Genomic DNA, 26,760 nt, shown 5'->3' with positions numbered 1-26,760 from the left:
ATTACAGCCGGCACTGCAAACCTAGCCTTCTTTATTCCATCCCCCTCCCATCAAAAATGCTTTATTGGCAAGTCAAAATGTAGTCTTCTTTTGCAAAGGTGCCGGAGGGAGGGAGCTTATTTTCCAGACAGTTCCTCTCTTGAAACTGACCCACTCTAACAAACCCTTGCGAGCCGGTGCCGCCGCCTCTTCTGGAATCTGAACTTGACGCTGGCGGCTCGCGGCTCCTTCCCGGCAGCCTCAGAGACCCGGAACAGAGCGCGTGCTCCCGGGCCAGGCGGGGGCCTGGCGCCAGCGCGCATGCGCAGGCCGGGCCGGCTGCGAGGAGGTTTGGCAGGAGGCGGAGGAAGTTTTCTCTTTGCACTCCACCCCGGTAGCAGCTCGGAACAAGAGACGACTTCCTCTGGTGGTTCCCCGCCTCGGCTCTGCTGCAGCTGCCTGCCCGGGACCTGGGTGGGTGGGTCATGGAGCCCCCCCGGGGGCAGGAGCCCCAGGCTCCTCAAGAGGTACGGAATGCGTTCCCCTCCTGCTAGGAACCGTGCGGGAACGGGGCTTCCTGGGCGTGCCCCGGAGAGGGTTTGGGGGGAGGGGGCTCGGCTTGCACGCGCCCCCGTGCCCAGGTGAGTCTGCGAGCGGGGGAGGGGGCGTTGGGGTGGGGGCGGGCGAGACAAGCGGGAGAGGCGGGCGTCCTGGCCCCCCTCCCCTCCTGGTCACCCCGCCTCCGGGTTTCTCTAAGCCTCGGGTCCCCCGGGCCCCGGGAATGGTCCGGGGCGGGCTCTGGGCTCCGCTGGGTGCCCAGGGCAGCCCGGGGCCAGCCCTGACCGCTGTCACGCCTGTGAGAAGTGCAGGAGCCCTACCTTCCTGCCCTTCTCCCAGCCTGCCCGCCTGTGTACTCCGAGGACCCGAGGACCCGAGGCTCCTTCCCTTTATTTGCGATCACGAGACTTGCCAGTTACTCCTGTGGGTGGTTTGGGCTTAATGATTGTGCAAGGGGTGACCTTGCCGGATCGCTGCTCCTTCTGCTCCGCTCCCGCCGCCTCTGTCTGGCGAGGGGGTGTGTCAGCCTGTCCTTCCCCTTAGTAGATAAGAAATACCCAGATTTCCTGCTCGTGCTTGTGGCCAGGTGGGGAGATCGGCTTCACATCTGTCCTAGTGTGTTCATAGAAGGCGCCTGGGGTGCCTGTCCTCCGTGTGCCAGGCATCGTGTGCGCAGAGAGATTGGGACGTGGGTCAGGAGCATGCTGAAAAGTATTGGGGGTAATCTGGGAGGCGGGAGGGGCAGGAGTTTCGTTAATGGACGTTTTATTCCTAGATTTTGGAGTCATCAGCATTGTTGACACAGGACTTTCTCTTGGAGAGGATGTTGATAGCAAAGGAGCTAAGTGTCTGTTCTAGTAAGTTTCCTGTTGCAAGTTGACATTGAGAAAAAGCAGACTTTACTTAGTGCCTTTAGTCAACCAGTAAATCAATAAACATTTAAGTGCCAGGCTAAGAGCTGGGGATACAAAGAAAGGCAAAAGACAGTCCTTGCTCTCAGTGAGCTCACAGTTTAATGGGGAAAACAACACGCAGACAAGCTATGCAAAACTATGTAAATTGGTAGTAATCAATGGAAAGAAGGCACTAGAATTATGGAGGATCAGGACAGGCTTTTTGTAGAAGGTGGGATTTTAGTTGGGATTTATAGGAAGCCAGGAAAGCTAGGAAGTGGAGATGAGGAGGAAGAGCATTCCAGGCATAGGGGACAGCCCGTGAAAACATCTGAGACATGAAGGAGGCCAGTGTCACTGAAGTGAAGGGTACTTGAAGGTGGGGTTGCCAATTTATGGAGGGCTTTGACCACCGAGATTTTGTAATCAATCATGGAGGTGATAGCCACGTGAGTTTATTGAGTGACGACGAGTGACCGGTGTGTTGGGAGGCAGCGGTGGGGGAGATGACGTGGTCAGACTTGTGCTTTAGGAAGATTACTTTGACAGCTGAGTGTTGAATGTACTGAAGTGGGAAGAGATTTGGGGCAGGGAGACCAACCAGCAAGCAGTCTATTTCAATAGTCCAGGCCTAAGATGATGAGGGCCTTAGATTTAGTCAATATGTTTGGAAGCAAAGCCAGTTTATTAAGAGACCTGGCATAAACACAATGACATATGCTTTTCCTCCTCATCTTGAAGGTGGTGTTGGTGGTGTTGGGGGAGAAATATTGTTCTTTGAGTTGTCAGTCAAAAAGCATTTATTAATTGCCTACTATGTGCCAGGTACTGTGGTAAGTGCCAGGATATAAATGATAATAATAGTAACTAATATTTATGTAGTACATACTGTGTGCTAAGTACTAGTGATAGGAAGAAAGTTACAAAATAGTCCCTGCTCTGAAGGAGTTCACAGTCTAGAGAGAGAGCCAACAGGCAAACAACTGTATGCAAGCAAAGGATAACTCAGAGATAAGCAACAGAAAGAAAGTCTTCTTGGAGAAAGCAGGATTTTAGTTGGGACTTGGAGGAAGGCAGGAGGCAGAGAGGAGAAGGAGAAAATTCCAGGAATGAAGGACGGTCAGTAAAAATGTCCTCAATTTTCATTTCAATTAAGTATTCATTCTAAATGTTTAATCTATTTCTGGTCTGCCACTCTGCTTGTATGCTGGAGGAATGTAAAGTCATTTTGATACTCCCATGTATCAGTGATTTTGTTTTTGGACAAGTCATTTTCTCTTACTGCACCTGTGCCTTATCTGTAAAATGAGGGTGGGGTAGAAAACCTCTAAAATCCTTTCCAGCTCTCAGTGATTTCTCCTTTAACAGTATAGATTGCAAATCATCCATGCCTTCTCATCTTGTAAAAAAAACTCTTTTTTGTATATTTTTGTATGGGTCCCAATAAAACACAGACTGTCCATTGGTTATCCCTTATTTTCACTACCTGACAGGGTCACCTTCTTTTCCTGTCATACATTTTTCTGATAATATCTTTTCTGCCCCTTCTCTTGTACAGTTCTCCTTTGGTAATATGCTGCAACCCGTTTGTGCCTGGGTGACCTAAAACTTTAAATCTTTGAAAACTGGTATCCCATATTTTACAGTCCTAAAGCATCTCTGGAAGAATACTTGTATTAAAAAAAGATAGGTTTTTGTTTTAGGGAGAAGCTGGTGGGGAGGGGCCATTAAAAACATTGCATAATTTCTAAAATTCGGTCCAGCTTACTCACTTGCTCTTATTCAGTTTGTTTCCAAGACATTGATGAACCAGATCTATTGGTTGTCCATCCAGCTGCGTCTCAGACTATGGACAGTAGACATTCTTCATCTACTTTGTGTTTCCTATGCAGAGAGTTAGGCTAAGCTCTTCTGAGTGATTATAGGTCTCATTCTGGAGACTTTGCATGGACCCAGGCGTTAGTACTGTCTGTAGACCCTTGCATCTGCCAGATATTACCAATTAGAGGGAATCCCTCCTGACTTTAACTCTGCACTGGCTGTCCATCATGTCAGTGACAAATGCCTTTTCCTAGTATATATGTCTTTGCCAAGACAGCATGTTAAGGTGAGTTTAGAGTTTGAGGGCATGAACTTGAATCCTGGCTCTCCTCTGTGTGACTCTTCTCTCATCCTCAATTTTTGTCATCTCAAAAATGGAGGTGATGGACTGCATGGCCTATAAGATCCCTTCCAGCTCTAAATCTGTGATCCTATGATTCTTGCTTTAGGCCTTAATGGATATTTATATCAAAGAGGCATCAAAAAAAGTGAGAATCTTGTGTGATTTTTACTGTGTGCATGAGAGATAACTTTTTGGAGAAAAATCTTTAAGGTGACATTGTCAACAAACCATAAGCAAAGTGAGATCGTACATTCTCTGTACCTGTTGTACAATCAATTTTTCGATTGTAATGATGTGGCCTAGTTTAGCATATTGTTTGTCACAGTCTGACTTCTCATATCATCATCAAAGATGCTTTCAGTATGTAGATGAGAGAAATACAGATTTTTCTCATAAAAGATTTTGTAGAGAAGAGAAAACAGCCACATAGATCATTAGCTAATGATATTTTCTTAAGCATCCTTTTTTTTTTTTTTGGTAATGAGTTCTGTGATTTCCCCTTCCTTCCCATTTCTTTGATAACCTTCTTTCGTATAGCTTGATGATTGCATCCCTCTGTAGCAAAGGCATCAAGCCATACAGTCATTGCATCTTCAACATTCTTTAGTGTTGCCTGGACCAGATTAAAATGTAATTGGGAAGTATTTAGCAAAATAAATAAAAATACAGTAGACTATGTTTTTCATTCATTTTTCAGTTGTATCCAATTCTTTGTGACCTCATTTAGAATTTTCTTGGCAGAGATACTGGAGTGCTTTGCCACTTCTTTCTCCAGCTCATTTTACAAATGAGGAAACTGAGGCAAACAGGGTTAAGTGACTTGCTCAGGGTCACACAACTAGTATGTGTTTGAGGCTGGATTTGAACTCAGGAAGATGTCTTCCTGACTCTAGGCCAGGTACTCTATCTACTGAGCCACCTAGCTGCCCCCCCAGGAGAATATAAATAATGTTAATATGTTGTTTTCTAAGTCAGTATGCTGTAGGCAGGGAGTTTCTATTTGAGTTTGACACTACTGCTCTAGACCTGAATAACTGTTGCTTTCAGCAGTGACCTCTGTCTATATTTAGTCTACTACAGCTAGAGTCCACTTGTTAGTGAGATGAAGCATGGTAGGGGCCCTTCCTAATGTTTCTGGTGAACAAGCAGGAGAATGGGGCCTCAAGAGTGGAGATTTCTCCTGGGTAGGAAGGCAGGGGTGAAAGAGTGAGGAGGAGGGGAAATCTGGAGAGTCAGTCAAGGCTTAAATGAGGTAAAGACAGTAACTGCTATGTTTGAGAGTCTCAGACTAGGGAGAGATCACTGAATTGGAGTGATAAGGGAAAGCCTCATTGAAAAGGGATATTTGAGCTGAGCCTTAAAGGATTGATGTCTTTTAATCAAAGCAGACAGGGAAGCGTGTTCCAGACTGAGCAGAGTCAGTGTGAGCAAAAGTATGGACTCAGGAATGAGGTAAGACAGTTTGGCTGGCACAAAGGATTCTGATGGAAGAATAAGAGGAGATAATGACTCAATTATACAGTATTCAGAGATTTACAAAACAGCTTCCTCGGTACACATATTATTCCCATTTTATATATGAGGAAAATGAAGCTCAGGTAGGTTAAGTAATGTCAGAGCTGAGATTTACACCCATATCTTACATACTTTCCGCTATAACATAGTTGAATCTTATTCCACAGGCAGTAGGGAACCATCAGAAATTTTTGAATAGAGAGTAATAAAGTGACAATTTAGGAAGAGCAATTTTCAGAAAAGGGTAGATTGTTTAGGGGAGGACTTGGGAGTCAGGGACACTAGTTAGGAGACTGGTGCGATAATTTAAATATGAAGTAATTAGAGTTCCATCTAGGGTCCTGTAGGGGTAGGAATGTAAAGGAATATTACAAAGGAATAATGAAAAATGTGTTGGTGACCTGTTGGATGTGGAGAGAAAGGGGAGAATCCAAAAGTGAGTGGATGTATGGGTGCTAGATTTAATCTTTTTTTTTTTTTAGTTGTATTGGAGAGAGAAAAGAGAGACAGTTAATAAAAACAGTAAAAGATTATCTAGTGGATTTGAGGACATGAACCACATAACATCCATCATTGTGTTCATGTCTCTCTGACCTTTTCATTCTTTGATTCCTTATTCTTCTCCAATTCCTGAGACTTAGAATGTCACCACAAAGTTCATTTCTTGATGTGGTGCCATGAACATAGGAGTTACTTAATGAGTGTTTATAGAATTGAGTATTTGTATCTCTTCCACTGTCTGGCACTATGCCTCACACATAGTGTGGATGTTTTTTGGTTAGTGAATGAGTTTATTGTTTAAATTTACATTTTCACATGTCATATTGCCTGAAAGCAAAATATACCTTTTATATTTGCCTTAGAAATACAGAGAGAAATACTGTCATAGACATATTTAGATACAATTCTGGTTCTCAACTCTCTTGGGACCAACCAAGCTGGCTGGTTGAATGGGGAATTCCCTTGGTCTCCATAGTCTCTCAAAAATTGAGAGTTAGCTGTTCCTTCAAAGCCCAGTGTTTTTTGAATAGGGAGTAATGAAGTGGTAATTTAGGAAGAGCAGTTTTCAGAATAGGGTAGATTGGTTGGGGGAGAACTTGAAATCAGGGTTACTAGTTAGGAAGCTGTTGCAATAACTTAAATATGAAGTAATCAGAGTTCTAGCTAGGGTCCTGTAGGGTTAGGAATAAAAAGAAATATTACAAAATTAAAATTTGCCTCTTTTAAGAAATCATTCCTGACCAACCATACTCCATAATGAGCTTTCTCTTGTTCTGAATTCCCTCAGTGCTTAGATCTATAATCTGTGTGTTTCCTTGGAATTATTTTGTAATTGCTGCATATCTGTCTTGTTGCTCCAGCTGTTTAAATTTTAAGTTCCTTGTGGACAGGTAGATAGGTCTCCCATTGTATTTCTTATACTGAAGGTCTACCAGAGTGCTATGTATACAGTAGGGACTCAGTAAGTAGTCATTGAGTTAATTATCAACAAGAGTTCACTGAAAAGTAGTGTATTTATGTCATTATCTTCTTGTTAGTCAAACCTTGACATCAAATGAAAATAAACCATCCATCTGACTTTTTTTTTTTTTTTGGCTTCCTTTAGGTGGAAACAAGAGAAGATGAAGAACAAAACATCAAGTTGGCAGAAATTTTGGAGCTCTTGGTTGCAGCTGGATATTTCAGGGCGAGAATTAAAGGCTTGTCACCCTTTGACAAGGTAAGAAGAAAATCCTTTGTGTCGGACTAGTGTAGTTGACACAATAGAAAAGCATTGTTTCTCTGTTTTCTGACTGCCCCTCTGCCCCTGTCCTCCAGCACCCACCAACCCTCAGTTGTTAGAGAAGTGTTCAGATTGTCCATTTTCTCTATGTAACACCATTCAGAAATATTTACTGAGCTGCTTCTACTTTCATAGTAGTGCCTGGCACTGTGAAATATACAAAGAATCACAAGTCCTGGTAGATTGATCAAGTTGGAGAGGCACAGGATAAATCAGGAGACTGTTTAGACCTGGAAGAGATCTTAATCGTTGTCTAGTCCAGTGTTTCCCAACTTAAGCTATACAGTAGACTTGTAAAGGATTTAACTCAACATTTCTGTTTTTTCTTCCTTTCCTTTCCTCCTTTCTTGGACTACCTTTCAAAAAATATTTATCAAGAGTTTACTAAATATGAGGTGTTTGTGTAACTGTCCTAGTTATATTATTAAAATATGGCTATAGCCATCACTTAATTTGTCCCTATAAGGTAAGGGAATCATCCAATAAAAATAGTATATAATTAAGGTAAGTCCAATTAAGGTAAATCTAATTTGGCCAAAAGGGTTTATAAAGAAACAACTGCCAGTAGGAAGGGACTTGTTCTTATGGTCTTTACCCTCAAACCAGCACTGCCTTCATTTTCTTTTTAATCTCAAACTGAGCTGGGTCTCTGTTCTGGACTATAGGATTGAGTAGAGCTGAGACAGGTTTTAATTTTCCCCTTTCCCCCACCTCACATTTCCCCTGTCTTTTTCTCCCCCCTCCCTCTTCCTTCCTTAGTTTCGAGAGCTTTATTAAGAACTAAAGAAGATAACATGAAACAGTTTCACGTAGTACAGAATTGTGGTTTCAAAGTACATAAATTTTTCCTTAAGTAAAGTACCTTCAATTTACCAGAACTGGTTATGGCCAGCGTGGCTTTTGGGGCTAATCTGTCCCACTTTGGTCTAACTAACCTCTGGGCCTAATTGTACCATACGCTCAGCTATGATGCTGCTTCAGGAAAAGACCCAACATACATGTCTTGAGATACCTGCAGTCCACTTACTAGCTATGTGACTTTGGGTAAGTCACTTTTCCTTTCTGGATCTCAGCTTCCTCATCTGTAAAATTTGTCAGATTAGATGACCTCTAAGGTCTCTTCCAGTTCTAAATCCGTCCCAGCATCCAGAGTTCAAGGTACAATCTCATTTGAAATCAAAGAGTTAAATGAAGAAAACTTCCATGTGGCTCCTCTGGGGTCCAGCCATAAGAGGTGCTCTCCCTCCTAGCTAGGATCATTTGTTTACAGGACCTTTCATAACATTTTGTCTAGGGACCCAGAATATAAGCTTATGTCTCTGAAAGGGAAAGTGGTCAAGAGCCAGAAAATCAGTTTTCCAGTGTGTATGACTATTGAGAGACAGTGTGATAGAGTGGAAATCTCCCTCCCCCCTCCCCTTTTAGTGTCAAAAGATATGGGTTTGAGTTCTGGCTCTAATGCTAGCTTTATGATCCTAGAAAAGTTATTTAACCTTTCTGACCCTCAGTTTCCTGCCTATAAAATGAGGATAACAATAGTTCTACCTTCTTTGTAGGGTTGTTATGAGAATGCTGTAAGCCTGAGCCCATCAAGCCAGTCTGCTGGCTTAGGCTGGCAATGGAAATGAAATGAGGTACTTGTAGACCATCTAATGGTTAACAAAAGAAGGTTTAGTTAGTCATAGCTAGAGAAGGACATTCAGAGTAGGGAAAAGGATATTGCTTGAGCATACACAGCTCTCCTGTGCTGGTGTTAGTCAGAATCCTGAGAGAGAAGTGCTCCCAGTGCCTTTAAGTCCTGTCTGTTTTTGTACTCAGAGACCAGGAAATGAAGTCAGCCAGTTAAGCCTTGGAGATAATTTTAGAACCCTTTAAGGAAAGACTGGCCTAGCCTGCATGGGGCAGGGCCTTAGGGTATTGCTTCCATCCTAGAGAAAGTGGGTTTTTTGTACCTTAAAGCATTCAGTAAATGTGAGTTAAGTGCATTTGATCAGTTTTTGTTGTTGTGCAGTCATTTTTCAGTTTTGTTCGACTCTTGGTGACCCCATTTGGGATTTTCTTGGCAAAGACACTGGGAGTGGTTTGCCATTTCCTTGTCCAGATCATTTTACAGATGAGGAAACTGAGGCAAATAGGTTAAGTGACTTGCCCGTGTTCACACAGCTAATAAGTATCTGAGGCTGGATTTGAACTGGACGATGAATCTTCCTGACTCCAAATACACCACTGCACCACCTAGCTGCCCCATTTGACCAGTAAACAAATACATATTTAGCAAGTTCCTTCTAGTACTATGGAGGATCCAAATAAGTATAATACGTCTACATAATACTATATAATACTACATTTAACATATATAAATATATGATAATAATCTAGTTGAGGCATACACATGATAACATAGTATTAAGCAACAATTCTACAGGACTTCAGGAAAAGGGGAAATAATTTTCACTTTGAATTGTCAAAGAAGGCTTCACAGAGGAGAGACTTGAGCTTTTTAAACTTTGGCTAGGACTTAGATGGGCAGAGAAGAAAGGGGAGGCATTTCATTCTGAGGTATCAGATGTCAACAATGGCACAAATGCATTTCATCTGAACAAATTTTAATTATCCACTCTACACAGTGGATTGTGCTCAGTGCTAGGCATACAACAAAAAAGTCACACCCCTCACGAAGCTTATATTCTCTTGGGGGGAATATAACATGATGTATGTAAATAGTAAATGGATAGACTTGCAGTAATGAAGGGATCAGTCTGGCTGAAGCAGGGGGTTTGTACAAAAGTAAAGAGATAAGGTTAGAAAGGCAGGTTGGGTTTAGATTTGCAGGTCTTATATGCCTTCATCTTGAAGGCAGCAGCCATTGAAGGTGTTTGAGCAAGAGAGTGCTACAAAGAAATAATATGAATAATTCTTCTCCTAACCTTGGCCACTCATTTGGCAAATACAGGTTGTCTCAGAAGTCTTAGTGCAGTTTTAAACTAGTAAAGCTCAAAACTGCACCAAGATTTTGGGGAAACTGCATTTGTCACATGCTACAAAGAACATTGGGCTAAAGAGTGTGGATGACTTGTTGCCATTTATTCCAACTTTTGGAGAGCCCAAAGCACATGTCTTCCTGGTGTTGACTGAATAGCATCTTTTTATTTATTTATTTATTTTTTGGTGAGTCAATTGGGGTTAAGTGACTTGCTCAGGGTCACACAGTTAGTAAGTGTCAAATGTCTGAGGTTGGATTTGAACTCAGGTCCTCCTGACTCCAAGGCCAGAGCTCTATCCATTGCATCATCTAGCTGCCCCGAGTAGTATCATCCTGATGGATGTTATAATTTCTCTAGGGTAGCCATGTAAGTGAGGGAAGAGAAAAAGGAGATTGACAAATGAGTACCTTTTGGACGCTGGCTTTAAAACAAGCAGTAGAGATAGGCCCACATAAGTGGAGTAGTTGGTACTTTAGGTAATGTGATATGAAAGGCTCTGGGATCCTGCCCCAAAACATCTTTCCCACTTAAGTACCCAAGTATATGAAATATCACGTGGGTTGGATCACCTTAACAGCACACTGTGAATTCATTCATCAGGGTGCTTTTCTTCTTCCAAAGATACCTGCTTCATGATTTTGCCTAGGGTTGGCCCTAACATAGTAATTAGCCAAGCCTAGGAGTGACCTTTAATTCTAGATTCAAAGAAGTTTTTGAGGCATTCACACAGATCTACATGGTACTTAGTACAGTGTTTACACATAACAGATGCTTAAAAGGTTTTGTTATTGAATTACATTGTATGGAATTTGTGGAGATCCAAAAAGCCAAATATGATAATTGGGCATCTTTGGTAATAATTTATTCTGATGAAAAATCAGACTTCTGATTTTACTGTCCCTTATTCTCCATGTATGCTTAGAATGTAAACCCTGAGAATGAGCCAATTAACCCGAGAAAGAGATAGCGACTATCCAGAATCATGGGCAGTAATAGAGGCATTTGGAAGTCTTGTTCAGTAGTTTCTGGAGAAAGATAATGTAATGAGATCTGTGTTACAGGTTACAATCCATCCATTCTTCATTCTGTCCTAACAAAAAGAAGAAAGAACAATTTTTACTCATTGGCCTCTGCTTCAGAATGTGGAGCTCAGCCCTGCCACAGGAACAAAACATCTGGGGCCAGGGGATAAGGATGCTGGGGTTCAGTATCACTCAAACAGCTGCTGCAGGTTCCTGGATTTCAATTAGGTTATAACCAACCTGAGGGACCAATGGCCTGGCACAGCCTTGAAAAGACAGCACTGGGAAGAGCCAAGTAGGAGAGTGTTGATTTAATAGGTGAAAGGGGTACTGTAGTTCTGTTGGAGGTAAGCCCATGATTGGCTATTATAGAGAGAATAGGATGTAGCCCATCTGACTCACCCTCTGATTGGTTGATCACACATCCCTTGGGGTTTTGCTGTGGCCAACCCTGGGGAGTGCACATCCCCAACTTTGGAGTCAACTGTTTGTCATTTCTTATAGCACAATAATATTCCATTACAATCATACACCACAGCTTGTTTAGCAATTCCCCAATTGATGGGTATCCTTTTGATTTCCAATTCTTAGCCACTACAAAAAGAGCCGCTATAAATATTTTTGTACGAATAGGTCCTTTCCCCTTTTCTTCATGAACAATGGAGACAATTTGCATTTGATTTCTCTTCTTTCCCTTTTTCTCCTCTTTTTTTTTGTTTTTTGTTTTTGTTTTTGTTTTTTTTTTGCCAGGCAATGGGGTTAAGTGACTTGCCCAGAGTCACACAGCTAGTAAGTGTCAAGTTTCTGAGGCTGGATTTGAACTCAGGTCTTCTTGACTCCAGAGCCAGTGCTCTATCCATTGTGCTACCTAGCTAACCCCCCTTCCCTTTTTCTTATGAACAAATCTTACCTCCTTGCCTGGGCTGTATGTGTTCCTCCAGTGCAGGCACCATGATTAATGCTTCTCTTTTATCTCAGTGACCAGTAATAGTTCCATAAATATATGTTGAATGACTAATCTTAATCCATGTTTTGGATGAATTATAACTAAAGTAGGGAAGACTCACATCTTCTTCATACTTACACATAAATACACAGAGACCATACATGGGTTATATAGGAACAGTTAATAATATTTCTGACCTCCTCTTATCCCACCCCCACCCCTTCCACTAAAACTGAACAGGGAAAATTAATTTGTTTTTTATGTTTTCCAGGTAGTAGGAGGAATGACTTGGTGTATCACTACTTGCAACTTTGATATAGACGTTGACTTACTGTTTCAGGAAAACTCTACAATAGGTCAAAAAATGTAAGTTCCTAATTGAGTTAGCCATGAAGTTGATCTGTCCCGAATGATACTTCTTAATGGCCAGAGGGTATTCAGCTTGTCTTGTGCAGAATTGTTTTGTGTGACACCAAATAAAATGGAGACCTTAGATAATGGACTCCCCAAATCTTTGTGACCATCCAAACACATAGATAACCAAGATCTCTATGAGCTCTTCAGCTGAGAGGTAAGAGACTTCCTCTATGGATGGTTGGAGGTAGTTGGGAGATTTAGGGAGGACAAGGTAGGGAGGGAGGGTTATGAAGCAGGTGTGGAGAGGGAAGTTTTTGTCCACCTTGTTACCTTTCTTAGAAACACTTGACTTTCTATCTTTACTTCCTTCTGCCCAAGAACACCTTCCCACTATCCTGTTAAGGACCTAGTTTTATCATCTTCCAATGACATAGTTGGGCCTCTGGTATTTATTGATCAAAGACCAGGGTTCTGGTCCTTTCTGTCAGTTACTGGTTGTTTCCTTAAAATCACTTCTCTCTGGGCCTCAGTTTCTCCCACTGTAAAATGAGGTGCTTACACTAAATGATCTCTAAGGTTTCTTCCAACTCTGACATGCTATGGTTTTATTATCCCTTGAATTCCATGGATTATTCCAAAGCACTGAATAATCCAAAAATCACCTCTGTCTGGCTTTAGAATGTATTATGTGATTGATTAATTTATTCAACAAATTTACCTTCCTAATTACATACTGCTTAAGCTAATATTCATTCAGTCAGCATTTATTAAGCATCTACAATTCAATTGGAAATCCTTGAGCTCATTCCCACTGATGTAAGAATCCCCTTTAAATACAGGGACTAGCATGGTGCCATGTATGTAGTAGGCACTCAGTAAAAACACTTGTCAGTTTGGTGGTGAGAAGTTAGCAAGTAGCTTATTTTGTGTGGTGATAGACAGAATGACCCTGATATTAAACATTTCCTTCTGGACTCACTGATCCCAAGTGGGCTTCCATCTTCCACAATAACCCTCCCCTCCCTCTTGCCTCCTAACTATTTCCTATCTGTGGGTCTGTGTTTCTTTTGATTGGGCTTTTGCTCTTTCAGGCTTGCAAAAGAATGAAACAATTTGTTGGTGGTATTGCTACTTGGGGACATAAGGACCTCTCCAGTAATGCTCACTTGTTGGTGTTCACCTGATAGAAGTCAGGAGTCTTAGTTTCTCATCCCAGCTTTACCATTTGGTTGTGGACAAATCATTTCTTTGGGCCTCATTTTCCTAATTTGTGAAACGAAGGGGTTAGGTTAGGGAAGAGCTGTCTTCAGGTATTTGGAAGGATCTCATATGGAAGCTGAATTAGGTTTATTCTGCTTTGTCCTAAATTGCAGAAGGAATCATGCGGGAAATTATAGAAAAGGAAATTTAGGTTTGGGTTAAGGAAAAAATTCCTAACAATTAGAGCTACCTACAAGTGAAATGAGCTGCCTTTGGAGGTATTTGGTTTCCCTTCATTTGGAATCTTCAAGCAAAGGTCTCCACTTGTCAAATCCTGCAAGAGTAGCTTCTTGCTGAGGTTATTAGTTAGACAAGATGTCTTCCCAGGTCCTTTCCAACTCTAAATTTCTTCAGTTTCTTCCTTCCAGCCCAGAACCTCATCTATTCCTGAGTGCTAAGTTACTAAATAGTAATGTTAATAAAGTGCTAAGAACATTAGTTATAGAAGAAAAATATAGGATTTCAGAGAAAGACAGTGTAAAAGAGTCAGCAAACTTTGGGAAGGTGTGAACTATCTGTTCCTGGTACTTTAGAGAACCAGGCAAATGCATTACCTCTCAGAGGAGTCTGGGCAAAGACTGCTTGAAGGCCAGGAAATGACCAGGAATTCCCAGCTCCTTGTTTGTTTGTTTTTAATTAAATTTTTTTTTTGTTTTCCTCTGAAGTTGCAGAATAAATGATATATTATTCCATGTGGTTATCTTTGTCAAACTAAGAAACCTGCAGACACTAGAGGGAGCTTTCCTCTTACGGAACTGAAATGCATCTTTTAATCAAAAAAAAAACCAAACAAACCCAAAAATAACTAACCCAAACACCCCTTCCCTGCCCCACCCCCCCAAATCTACTCTACGTAGAGTGTTAAAGAAGCACACATTCAGTTGTTAAAGACTGATGTCTAGTCACTGGAACCTAGAACTTCTAGTTCTGGAGAACATCTCTTTCAAGCAAGCTGCCTTTAAATTATTGAAGAAAGAAATGCATATATTTACATGCAAATATATGTACATATGCAGATATCTATGTCTATCTTAACATACATCTATCTCAAATAGAAGATGACTGTCTATCCCTCTCCTGTCACTCATGTCTGGAAAAGATTCACAATTAAGAGATGCCGGGATTTCCTTTGGTTCTCATTGTCTCATGACTGTGCCAGTATATTCTTCCCATAACTAATTCCAAATAATCCCACTGTGAAGTTCATTCTCTCCTATCCACTGTGGATATTATTCAGAAATTGTTCTTCAGAGATTTTTCAAAGGCTACTTGTTGCATCTTTAACTTTTTGTTGGTTTTTTTCTTTGAACAGTGCCCTGACAGAAAAAATTGTGTCTGTCCTGCCAAGGATGAAGTGCCCACATCGCCTGGAGCCCCATCAGATCCAGGGGCTGGATTTCATTCATATATTTCCTGTTGTTCAGGTAGGAGCCTTCTTGTACATTAGGGGAGGGAGGTAGGAACTGGACCCTAGAAACCTCCCTATACCAGTGCAGGTTAGCACCTGTAACTTAGGAATGAGTGTGTGAATGAATGAATTAATGAATGAAATGAGAAAGCATTTATTAAACATTTACCATGTAGTAAACTGTACTGGACACTGAGGACACAGATAAGAAAAGCAAGTCTGTGCCTGTTCTCAAAGAGTTCAGATCCTGGAAGGGGAAGACAGTACATACAGGAGGTTTCAGCTTCAAGTCAAATGAAAAGGCCCCATAGTCCTTAGGGCACAGCAGCAAGGCAGATGGTAATGTGTCTTCTTTAATGTTATTTCAAACATTTAACCATATTCTTTTTTAATGTTGACTCATTTGACCATGCCAAGGACTTTGATGGCAATGACTTTCTTTTCCACTGGAAGCTCCAGCATCTGATGAAGCCAGGTCACATCTCCACAAGGATCCGTGTTTCCTGGGATGATGGAAGTGGGGACTGGACTGAGAGCAGGGCTGGTGATCTGGATGCACTGCTCTTCCAAGGGCTCTTGTGATTAGGGTCCTGGGCTATCTCCCTCTAGGTGAGGGGGAGCAGGGTGATGGCAGTGGTTTGATTTGTCTGGTAGATAAATCCTCTCTCTCTCAGGGTGCCTTGCTGCTTCAGCTAAGCTGGTTTTCCTGCCCTGTGGGTGACAGTTGGTAGAGATGGCTGGCCTTTTCTACGTAAGGGTTGTGAATGATGTCTGTGGGAGCTGGGCTGTCAGCAGGACTGGTACACTTGGGGTACTATAATTCCCAGAGTTCTATATAATCATAGAGAGTTGTTGAGAGCATGAATTTAAGTGACTTGTCCAGGGTCACTCAGCCAGTATGTGTCAGAGGTAGGACTGCAACCCAGGTTTTCATGACTTTGAAGCTGGCTGTCTAGCTACTGTGCTTCCTGAGTCAGAATCATGGTCCACTGGGCCCAGGATTCAGTATCTGATGGAGGCACTAAAGGTCTTGTTTCAGGATGTCATGACTGTGATCCTTGATGTCAACTTAAAAAGTTACTGCAAACAGCCTAGTAACTGAAGGACCTTTTATGTATTTTGGCATTCTCTGGGTGTTCCTGGTCAAAGTGTTTGGTACATGTTGGTTTTTATTGATGAAAAGGATGATGTGAGCCCAATGTTCCAATTTTGAATGCTGCAAGGGTACAAAACACTATAATAGCCACTTAAGGAGTATTGTCTAGGTCAGAGTTTTTCTTTGTCTTAAAGGAATCTGTAGTCTTACAAAAAGTCAAAGTAGAGGTGTTAAGCTTTCTGCTGATGTGTTCAGCGTGTCTTATGATCCAAGAGAGCTTTCTGGGGCTGGTGGACTTTGACTTCATTTTGAAGGAAGAAGGGATTGGGATTGGCAAATGGAAAGGAGTTATGTTTTTTGAAAAGTGTGGGAAGAATCTCAGGGAGAAATAGAGAAATTTGGAACTCAAAATCTTGTGGAAGTTAATGTTGAAAACTAAAATAAATAAATTAATGAATCTTAAAAAAAAAACAAAGGAAAAAGGAAAAAAATGTTTGTTGGAGTTTCCAAATTCCTAAAAGTCACAGACCCTGTTTTGTTACAAACAACAGCAAAACTGCAAAATTCTGATCCATCAACAGAGTTTTAATGATTCAAACTGGTATAGTGGTATCAGGGTACTGATAGGCTGGAATGGAAGAGTGATAACTTCTTTTATTTTTTTTTTAATTTTTAGGCAGTTGGGGTTAAGTGACTTGCCCAGCTAGTAAGTCTCAAATGTTTGATCTGAGGCCAGATTTGAACTCAGGTCCTCCTGACTTACCAAGGATGAGGAAGGAGGGCTAAGTGAAGGCCCATGCAATTCTGTATGTGTACGGTGGGCAGACACTCTTAGATTCTACAGAAACTAAGTTTTACATATCTTTCCATTTTTCCTTCAATCAAATAGTAGCACAGGACCTTTCACATAAATGGTTTCTAATAAATGTTTGTGAGGGAATGATTTTGTTGTGTGTGTGTGTGTGTGTGTGTGTGTGTGTGTGTGTGTGTGTTCTACAGCTTAAAGTTTTTAAGTATGAGAAACTGGTGGGCCCCAGCGTAGAACAGGAACCACTTCAAGACCTGAATCAAAGGGGGAGCTCACTTGGACGACGGGTCTTATTCTTTACAGGAGCTACTGGTTAGGATTGACTTGAGGAGTTTCCAGTAATTTCTTTGATCAGATCAGTGCATCTAGTGTTGGCCTTAGAGCCAGTGTAGGTTACAAATTGTTTATTGCTCTGTTTGACCCTGAGCAAATCATTTCCTCTCCACCTCTATTTTCTTATCTATAAAGTCAGGGGGTTGGAATGAATGGTCTCTACTGCCCTGTTCAGCCATAAGGCTCAGCAATTTAAAATGCGCTCTAATGCCAATATAATATACTACAAGTGTTGCTGCCTATAGTCATAGTAATAATAGTATAGTAGGAGCAGCAAGCATTTCTATTTCTCTTTAATGGTGTGCAACATGGTTTGTATATATTATCTCATTTGCTTTTATAGGCAGAAAATTTATTATATTTTTTAAATTGTCACTCAAATAAGGAGCAACCTGAAAAGGAAGGAGAAATTCTGTTATAAACCCCTAGCATTTATTCATAGCACTATCCCAGAACTTATATATTTTTTATTATTATTCCCTCCCTCTTCCTGACAAACAGTGTATTGGGTCATTGACCACAGTCCCTTGTAACTTGTGCTTACTTGCTTCTTTGAATCATTAAAACTCTTTTGATGGATCAGAATTTTGCAGTTTTGCTGTTGTTTGTAACAAAACAGGGTATGTGACTTTTAGGAATTTGGAAACTCCTGTTTCAAATCAAGCTAACAAACATTTTTTTCCTTTTTCCTTTGTTTTTTTTTAAGATTCATTAATTTATTTATTTTAGTTTTCAACATTAACTTCCACAAGATTTTGAGTTCCAAAATTTCTCCCTATCTCGTCCCTCCCCCCACCCCAAGACTGCGTGCATTCTGAATACCCTTTCCCCTAATCTGCCCTCCCTTCTATCTCCACCCCCCCCTTCTCTTATCCCCTTCCTCTTCTATTTTCCTGTAGGGCAGGGTAGATTTCTATACCCCATTGCCTGTATATCTTATTTCCCAGTTGCATGTGAAAACAATTTTTTAACATTTGTTTTTAAAACTTTGAGTTCCAAATTCTCTCCCTTCCTCCCTCCCCACCCACCCTCATTGAGAAGGCAAGCAACTTGATACAGGTTATACTTGTGTAGTCATGCAAAACACTTCCCATAGTAGTCATGCTGTGGAAAACTAACTATATTTCCCTTCATCCTATCCAAACATCCTATAATTCCCTTCATATTTCCCTTCATCCCCCATTTATTCTTTTCTCTCTTTTGACCCTGTCACTCCTCAGAGTGTTTGCTTCTGTTACCCCCTCTCCTAATCTGCCCTCCCCTCTATCATCCCTCCCCCCCATCCCCTTCCCCTCTATTTTCCTGTAGGGTAAGATAGTTTTCTATACCCAATTGAGTGTGTATGTTATTCCCTCTTTAAGCCAAATCTGGTGAGAATAAGATTCACTCATTCCCTCTCACCTTCCCCCACTTCCCCTACACTGTAAAAGCCTTTTGTTGTCTGTTTTGAGATCATTTACACCATTCTACCTCTCCCTCTTTCCTTCTCCCAGTATAATCCCCTCTCACCCCTTAATTTTATTCTCTAGATATCACCCCTTCATCTTCAACTCACCCTGTGCCCTCTATCTATCTATCTATCCATATATGTACATACATATTTTCTTTTTCCCTCCAACTACCCTAATACTGACAAAGGTCTCATGAGTTACAAATATTATCTTTCCATGTAGGAATGTAAACAGTTCAACCTTCCAACAAGGATTTCTTTTTTTTTTTTTCAGCCAAAGACACGGTTTATTAGAACATCTGTCATATTGGGCAGACTCTTAAGGCGTCTGAATGTTAGTAAGCTATTGACTAGATTATAAGAATCTGACCAGTGGCTAGATTATAAGAATCTAAGCAGTGGCTAGATTTTAAGAATTTAAGCCCCTTGATGGAGACAAGATGGACCTTATATACAGAAAAACTGTGGGAGGGATCTTGGAGTGGCCAAGTAGTCTATGAGGTAATAGAATTCCAGGGACCTGGACCACAAGGCCAGGGAGAATGGAGAAATGGCCTGGGGCCATAGGGAGGTCCACAATGAAAGGGCAGTTGATGGGATTATAGCCTCAGGGGAACCCCAGAGATTTAGCCATGTGGGAAAGTCCAGGGTTTTTCCTTTCTGGGGCCCAGATCCCAACCCCATCATTCCCCCCTCAAACAAATGGGACCCAAATTCTTTTGGAGTAAGGGGCGAAGGTCTCAGCTTCTGAAACTGCTTCCTGCTGGCAAGGGGTGTAGAGCTATCCCTGCCTCAAGGGGGTCCCAAAGAGAAGCCAATAAGCATTTCTTAAGGACTTAGTATGTGCCAGGCTCAGTGCTAAGCACTAGGGTTATAAAGAAAGGCAAAACAGTTCCTGTCCTCAGGTAACTTAAAATCTACTGGCTCCTTAGGCCACTTCTTCCTATGCTGTTTGTTTTTTCTTCCAGTTTCTCTAACATAAATAAATCTGGATATTGACACAACCAGCTGAGGTTCTTACTAAGAAGCATATTCACAGGGAAATGCTTTTATAAAAAAATGCATCTCTTTAACATATGACATTAAATAAAGGGTCATTTTTTTTTCCTGAGGAAAGCTAAATGCTGACACTTATGTTGATGAGAGAATATATGATAATTTTCTCTGGTCTTTTGTGGAGATGTAAGTAGCATGCAAATGTATTTCTGGCCGCCCCACAATATCTGTGTTTTTCTGTTATTGTTCATGAGCCTGTATTCTTCAAAAGACATTTCAGGGGCTCTCTTCAAATGCTCTGTATATATAATCCAGATGTAATAATAACAATTGACTTTTATGTAGTACCATAAGGTGTCTACTATGCTTTACCTATGTGATTTTTGCTGCAATCCTATGAGGTGGGTGTGTAGGTCAAGCAGCATTTTCTTCCTTTTACAGATGAGGACCCTGAGGCCCAGAGAGGTTAATTGACTTGCCTGAGGCCACACAGGTAGTAAGTCTCATAGCTGAGACCAGAACCTGGGTCTTCTAATTCTGTGTACTTTCCTCTGCATAATACCAGGTGAACCTAGCCTAGAATAGAGATTTCAAGCCTTTTTTATGAGCATGTGCTAACATTTCATTTTCCCTAGTCTTTGAAGTCAGGGAAAGGACAGTGAAAGCTGAGGGTAAAGTTCCTGAGCAGGGAAGGGCTTACTTATTCCTGGGAATCCCAACATATCTCCAAAAGTGAGATATGATGGTCACAGTTCTCTGTGTATTCACTGTCAGGTGCTGGCCAAAAGCTTGAATTTTTTGTGTTTGAGTGACCCTCACCAGTAATCTCTGTAATTTAAGATTAGGAAAGGGTGAGATACAAATTGTAGCTCCTCCCATTTAAAAGTGATAGTAAAGATTGGTGTATGACCAGCTCCCTGTCTTCCCACTCAGATGTGAAGATGTTAAATTGTAATATTTTCGTAAGGGAAATAGCAACCAAGTTTGTTACCTGCATATGTGCTAGAGAATCAGGCGAGAGTAAGTGAATGTTTTGAGTTTCATCGTCTAATAGACTTTAGTGTGAAAGGCATATAGTTTATAATATTTTACAGAATTAAGTTCTTCAGTGTCTCAGAAAATCTTTGCACAGACATTCAGTGTAAGAGAACTCATCTTAGTGAATATCATGGAATGTCCAAATTGTTTTATTGTAGTGAAATGTTGTTTTGATAGGTACACTGCTAAAAATCTTGTTTCCTGTCAGACAGAAGACAAGAGATGAAATAGAGCCGGTGCTCAGCGTCTTTTTCAGTGAATTAGCAAGTGAAAAGGAGTGCTTTAAACTCTGTGAGGGTGGTGAGAGAGAAAATTGGCACATTCTCTCTGTCCCCCTTTTCATCTTGCAAGTTCCTGAATCGTTTTATCTATTGTGTAATATATTGATGTGACTGAGAGGCAGCATCATGTCATAGTAGGTGGAAAGCTGGCCTTGGAAAGAAGATCTAGGTTTCTGAAGCCCCGCCTCTGGTACATTCTGGCAACAGGACCCCGGGCAACTTTCTCAAACCCAGACAGATGGGATGGAATGACTTGCCCATAATCATAGAGCTAATCTAGTCTAAGGGCTAGAGCTCAGATCCCAGATTCCCTACAACAAAACTTTGTTGTAGTGAATTAACTGTAACTGGGTTAACAAAATTCTGTTATTGGGGATCAACTTCAAGAATATGGAAATAACATTATTATATAGAAGCATTCTTTATAATGGTAACTGTTGCAATGAGATTTTAACTGTGTTAACACATTTGACACTATTTTTCCTTATTAGTGGTTGGTGAAACGTGCCATAGAAACCAGAGAAGAAATGGGTGACTACATCCGTTCCTACTCCATATCTCAGTTTCAGAAAACCTATAGTCTCCCTGAGGTCAGTGTCTTCCACCTCCTTTTATGTTGAAATTATAGCCTCCTGAAGGAGGCAGGGAAACAGGTAGAAAAGGGGGAAAAGGGATGCTCAGTAACATTTAGTGAATACTTGCTTAAAGTACTATTATCGGGGCCTTCTCCAGCTCTCTACTTTGCGTGGATCTTAGATAGAAACTATATATACATTAGATAAATTAGAGGTATATGGTGTTCAACATCTTTTCCCCAAACTATCCAGTCTTCAGTGCCAAAATTGGGTCTTTTTGTACTTCTTTGGGTTCAGAATTCTTGACAGGCATTGAGGGTTGAGTAGACATGTAGGCTAAGGGTTTGCTGATTATTTTGTGACAGATGCTCTGGGTCTTACCTGAAGCCTTGTGTCTGGGGAAGGAAGGAGAGGATAGTGTTGATGGAGGAAAAGGTTGGAAAGCTGAAGAGCATCATACCTCCCTCTTGTGAACATCCTCACTCCAGATAGAGTACAGCTGCCATGCCCGGATTCATCAGGAAGGGTCAGGACCTTTGTCCTAGAGGGGATCTCGCATGTTCCAAAGGACTAAGCAGGAAAGCAGTCAAGTACAGGCAAGTCAGTAGAGGGGTCAGACAGGTGGAATATGTCTAGGATCATAGGATCATGAGTTTAAAGCTAGGAAGGATCTTTGAGAATGTTGGTTCAAGAACCCTCTCATTTTATAGATGAGGAAACTTAGGCCAAAGAGGTAAATGATTTGCCCAGGATTACACAGCTAGTGTCTTATAGTAGATGAGATTTGGACCCAAGTCTTTGTGACAAAACAAAACAGCCAAGGTAAGGGAGGAGGAAAATAAGTCTAGGCAGACAAGATGTAGAGGTAAGAGGGCCAACAAGAACAGCAAAAAGATTTTAGGATCCTGATCCTAGGACAAAGGCCTTCTTCTTTCCCCATTTTCTAATGCCTGTTTGGTACGTTTGGGGGTAAGTAGAGTGAGGAGGTGGGGTCAAGTCTGTATCCACAGGTATCTCTCATAACACAAGACCTCCAGGTGAAAGACTCCCCCTGATTATAGTTAAATTAGTGGTTCTTGACCTAAGGTGTACAGCTGAATTTTAGGGAGTCTGTGAATTTGGGGTTTCCTTTGTAATCCTATGTACTTTATTTCATGCATTTAAAAACTATTCTGAGAAGGGATTAAAATAAAAATAATCACAAATAATCACAGGCTTCACTAAGGGTCTATCACACCCAAAAGGTTAAAAACTTCTACCCTAGAGGTTGTTGCTGAGTTTAGGAGTAGGTTTTAGGTGATTGCAAGTGGAAAGGTAGACTGGGGCCCAGATTTTCAGCTAAGAACATGGAAACTGGAAGAACTTTTAAGGTAGATAGGTGCTTGGTAGATATGACTACCTATCTTAAGCACATACTTCCCTGGGTGACTTACCTGGTTTGAGAGCATGCTTGTATAAACTAGCCTTTTCCCATGACATTTTTAATTGCCGTGGGAAATAGGCTTCCTTTTTCAAATGAGTAATTGGGAACCCAGGCAGTTTTCTAAGCTAATTTGTCAGTTGAATTTTAATCATCACTTTGCATGTGTTTATTAACTGTCAATTATCTTACAGGATGATGACTTCCTGCAAAGAAAAGAAAAGTCCATCAAGACAGTAACCGATATATTTGTAAGTTCTCCCTTATATGTTCTTCAGGTGATGTTTGGTTCAGAGCACTCTCTATTTATTTCTTTAATTATATAGAAAGAACAAAAATTATATCTTATATATTTTCTAGTATAAAGAAAAAGTGTTTCTTTAATTTAAATTATGTTAACCCCAAGTGTTTCCTGTTATTGTGGTTATTCCAGAAGAGAGCCTCAGTTAGTGTGAAGGTGGGTCCTGCTTTGGAAAGGGTCACAAGGCTTATATTCTAGACCAAAGCCTTTATTAAGGATATACTGGGTATATTTTTACATTTATCTCAGTTCTGGCTTTTGGGGAGGAAATGACAGCTGAAACTAATTTTTTTTTTTTTTTTTTTTTTTTTACTGAATAGAATACTTCTTTTGCTTATGGCTGAATAGAATGGACTCTCATGTGTATTTGTTTTAAGTTTTTATCATTTGCTTGTTTGCTATGACCTATGTATTTGTCTTCATAAAAATATATTAATCTGATGAAATAGTCTTCTGAACAAGAAGATATGGGGAAGTGTAATGTGATTTGGCAGTCTATCAAATGAGACTTCATAAGATTATAGATTTTTAGCTGGAAAGCACCTTAGAGATCAGCTAGTGACTACATGGGTGTGGCCTTTTGACTGAAGTTTTACAGAACAGATCTTTTTATTAGGGGATTTGTTCTGTGAAGTTTGGATTCAATCAAAGGGCCTCACTTGAGGACCTAGAGGGCCTCACTTGAGGACCTAGAGGGCCTCAACCCTGAATTCTAGTCCAATCCTCTGATTTTACAGATGAGAAAACTGAGGCTCAGATCAGATAAGTGAGTTGCCTGTAGTTGTATAAATGTAACTGTCAGAGATAAAATTCAAACCCAGTTCTTCTGTCTAAGCCTCAAGCTTTTTCCATTGCACCATCCTGCCCCTCTAAATGGCAGGTTCTCAGAGCAGCAGTATGTCATGTTTTACATTCCTACTGAGGGTTAGTTGTGGTTAGAAATATATCTCCAATGTGGAGGACATGGGTTGTATGCTTGTATCAGTCTCTCTTAAGCTCTGGATTAAAGGCAAGTGATAAAAAATATAAATTATTACTCTTTACATCTTTACTGGTCAGATATTTTTATAGGTTGGTACATTTGGGGTGTGCATTTTTTAGTTTTGCATAAGATATGAGCATAACAATAACATGAAGGCATCTCCCCAGTTTTTATATAAATTAGACTTTTTAAAAAAATGTTGATGCCTTTTTCTTTCTCTCTCTCTCCTTACCCTTGGCAATTCCTCTGGAAAAGCCTCTAGCTTTTATCAAATGTCTGACACATTCTTACCCAAACTATTTAGCAAGTCTGGAGAAGTGAATAATAGAATATCCTTGCTATTTGTCATGATGGTGGCAAAAGTCAGGGCTAGAAAAGTGTAACCTGTCAGAAAGAACAGTTCTGCCATGTTGGCTTTCTAGGAGTGTATTTTTTCCCTCATTGAAAGTGACTTTAAAAAAAATCCTACCTGCTTGCTAATGTGACATTGAACAAAATCTGCTGTGAAGTAAAAAAGTATTTTTCTAGCTGATTAAGAAAATTAAAATAAGGAAAGAGATAAAATTTATTTCAGTTCATGTAATTTTTTTTTTTGGGAGGGGGCCAGGCAGTGGGGTTAAGTGACTTGCCCAGGGTCACACAGCTAGTAAGTGTTATGTGTCTGAGGCCAGATTTGAACTCAGGTCCTCCTGAATCCAGGGCCGGTGCTCTATCCCCTGCGCCACCTAGTTGCCCCCAGTTCATATAATTTTAAAGAGTGATTTTTGAAAATATTTATTAGTGTGAACTTAAATTTATGTACAGGCCTAGAGATGCTTTTGAAAATTTTTTTGAATGTTGACTGAGGTAAATTTTCTGTTCATTTTTTCCTTCTTTCCATTGAACGTTCTTGCTTTGAGAACCCTATTTGGCTTTTGGAGTTTCTTTGTTGAGTATTGGTACATATTTTCCTGTAGTTTCTCAGTTTACTGAAAGTAAAAGCTTTAGGTCAGGGGTGGGGAACCTGTGGCCTCGAGGCCCTCTAGGCCTCCCAACCGCAGGTTCCCCACACCTGCCCTAGGGGCTTGTGTTGAATTACCTAGACCTACTCTTGTAAAATAAGTACCAGAAATGTAATTATTCTCGTTGTTTTCTTATCAATTCACTCTCTTTAGAAAAGCAGCCCTGACAGAATTTCTACTTAGCTGAATCACTTAGGTTTGAGGAATTAATTGCAAGGACTGGAGAGGTGATAGGCCTCTCTCATTCGTACCCTAATATTTAGCTGCAAAGATCCTCTAAATGGATGGTAAGTGTGGTAAATGTTATCTCTGCATCATTAAAAGTGAAAGCATCTCTGACTAACAACTAATGCAGGGAAGGCAAAAGCTGCCAGGGCTCCCTTTGGTACTTTCAAGTGAAGAGCACGCTCTTACAATTCTGTAGAGTTCTTGGCCCTGTGATTGCTGTTAACACGATATGACAAATACCAGGATCTGTGTGAGGATTACAGGGTAAGTCTTGAGCAGCACTGAAATTTGAGACTGGATGGCTCTTGCTTATATATACAAAAGGCTCCATGTATCAGCAGAGTCTCTCTCTCTTTTTTTAATCAGCTTTGAAGTTTGGAGGCACTAATTGGTCCGTGGCTGAGCTTGTAGATAATCCCTTCTGCACTCAGAATGGTTCTTTCAGAAAACTTAGCCTTAGAGTGCACATTCAGAACCCTCAGGTGCTTTAGGGACAGGGAGTACCATGAATAATAGTAGGCAGTTTCTCACAATAATAATAGGCAGTTTCTCATAATCAGCCTGAAGATAACATACATTTAGTGATTTAGTAAAGCTTTAGGGTTTGCAGTCTGTTCTAATACTAATAATTATCCTGTGTACAACCCTGAGGAAGCTACCATTTAACATTTCTCCTTCCTTTAGTTATTCGTAGGACTTAGTTTTCAATCCTCTCACCATCCTATTCATATTTCTCTTTTGTCAGTGCCCCTTGTAAAATGTGGCACCCCACATTCACTGAACAGCAGTATTCCTAATGTGATCTGACAAACAATACACTTATTCCCTTTGTACTTCTATTGATGTAGCCTAAATTTGTATTTTTCAGCAAATTGTTTTTCTCACACATATTCAGTTTGTGGCAAACCAGCTCAACTCCATCATGTACTTAGACAATTTATTTTTAAAATCATAGCCTCTGATTTTACATTTATTTATATTAAGTTTCACCTTTGAATCTTGACTCTTCTCTTTGCTTGCATTAGCTGTCCCAGTTTTGTGTCATCACTAGATTTGATATGTCTTCATTTATGTGGTGTATAAATGTCTGCTTGATGAGGATCAAGCAGGTGCCTGTAGGATATTGCTAGAACTCCCCCCCCCCACCCCCCAAGATTAACATCAAGCCATTAACCAACCCTTTTTGGGTATGGTTGTTTGATTAGTTAGTATCCATTTAACTGTCCTATCATCCAGCCCACATTTCTCTAAGATCTTTGCAAGGCTGTCATGAGATAGTTTATCATACACCTTATTAAAATCAAGATACATTGTACATATGTCATCTCTCTGATCTAGCTACATGCCTAGAAGCAGCATTATAGCGTGAGAGTGAAGTGGAC

General features: G+C 40.7%; 1 protein-coding gene across 2 annotated transcripts in view; it reads left to right on the top strand.

The window, feature by feature from the left end:
- The first annotated feature begins 367 nt into the window (after positions 1-367).
- The window catches only part of CCDC93 (coiled-coil domain containing 93), a 118,602-nt gene continuing 92,209 nt past the window's right edge, over positions 368-26,760 (top strand). Inside the window, exons 1-6 of one of the 2 annotated variants that reach the window (XM_027854679.1) lie at positions 368-506; positions 6,716-6,829; positions 12,116-12,210; positions 14,774-14,885; positions 21,363-21,461; positions 23,061-23,117. In XM_027854679.1, the coding sequence (XP_027710480.1) occupies positions 465-506; positions 6,716-6,829; positions 12,116-12,210; positions 14,774-14,885; positions 21,363-21,461; positions 23,061-23,117 (519 nt within the window). In that variant the 5' untranslated portion in view covers positions 368-464. The remainder of the gene's footprint in view (positions 507-6,715; positions 6,830-12,115; positions 12,211-14,773; positions 14,886-21,362; positions 21,462-23,060; positions 23,118-26,760) is intronic. The other variant, XM_027854680.1, reaches the window with a different exon arrangement.

The sequence above is a fragment of the Vombatus ursinus genome, unplaced genomic scaffold, assembly GCF_900497805.2.
Source record: "Vombatus ursinus unplaced genomic scaffold, bare-nosed wombat genome assembly UNPS02010548.1, whole genome shotgun sequence".
Lineage (NCBI taxonomy): Eukaryota > Metazoa > Chordata > Mammalia > Diprotodontia > Vombatidae > Vombatus > Vombatus ursinus.
The sequence above is the reverse complement of the archived record's forward strand: the minus strand, read 5'-3'. Positions and strand labels throughout refer to the sequence as shown.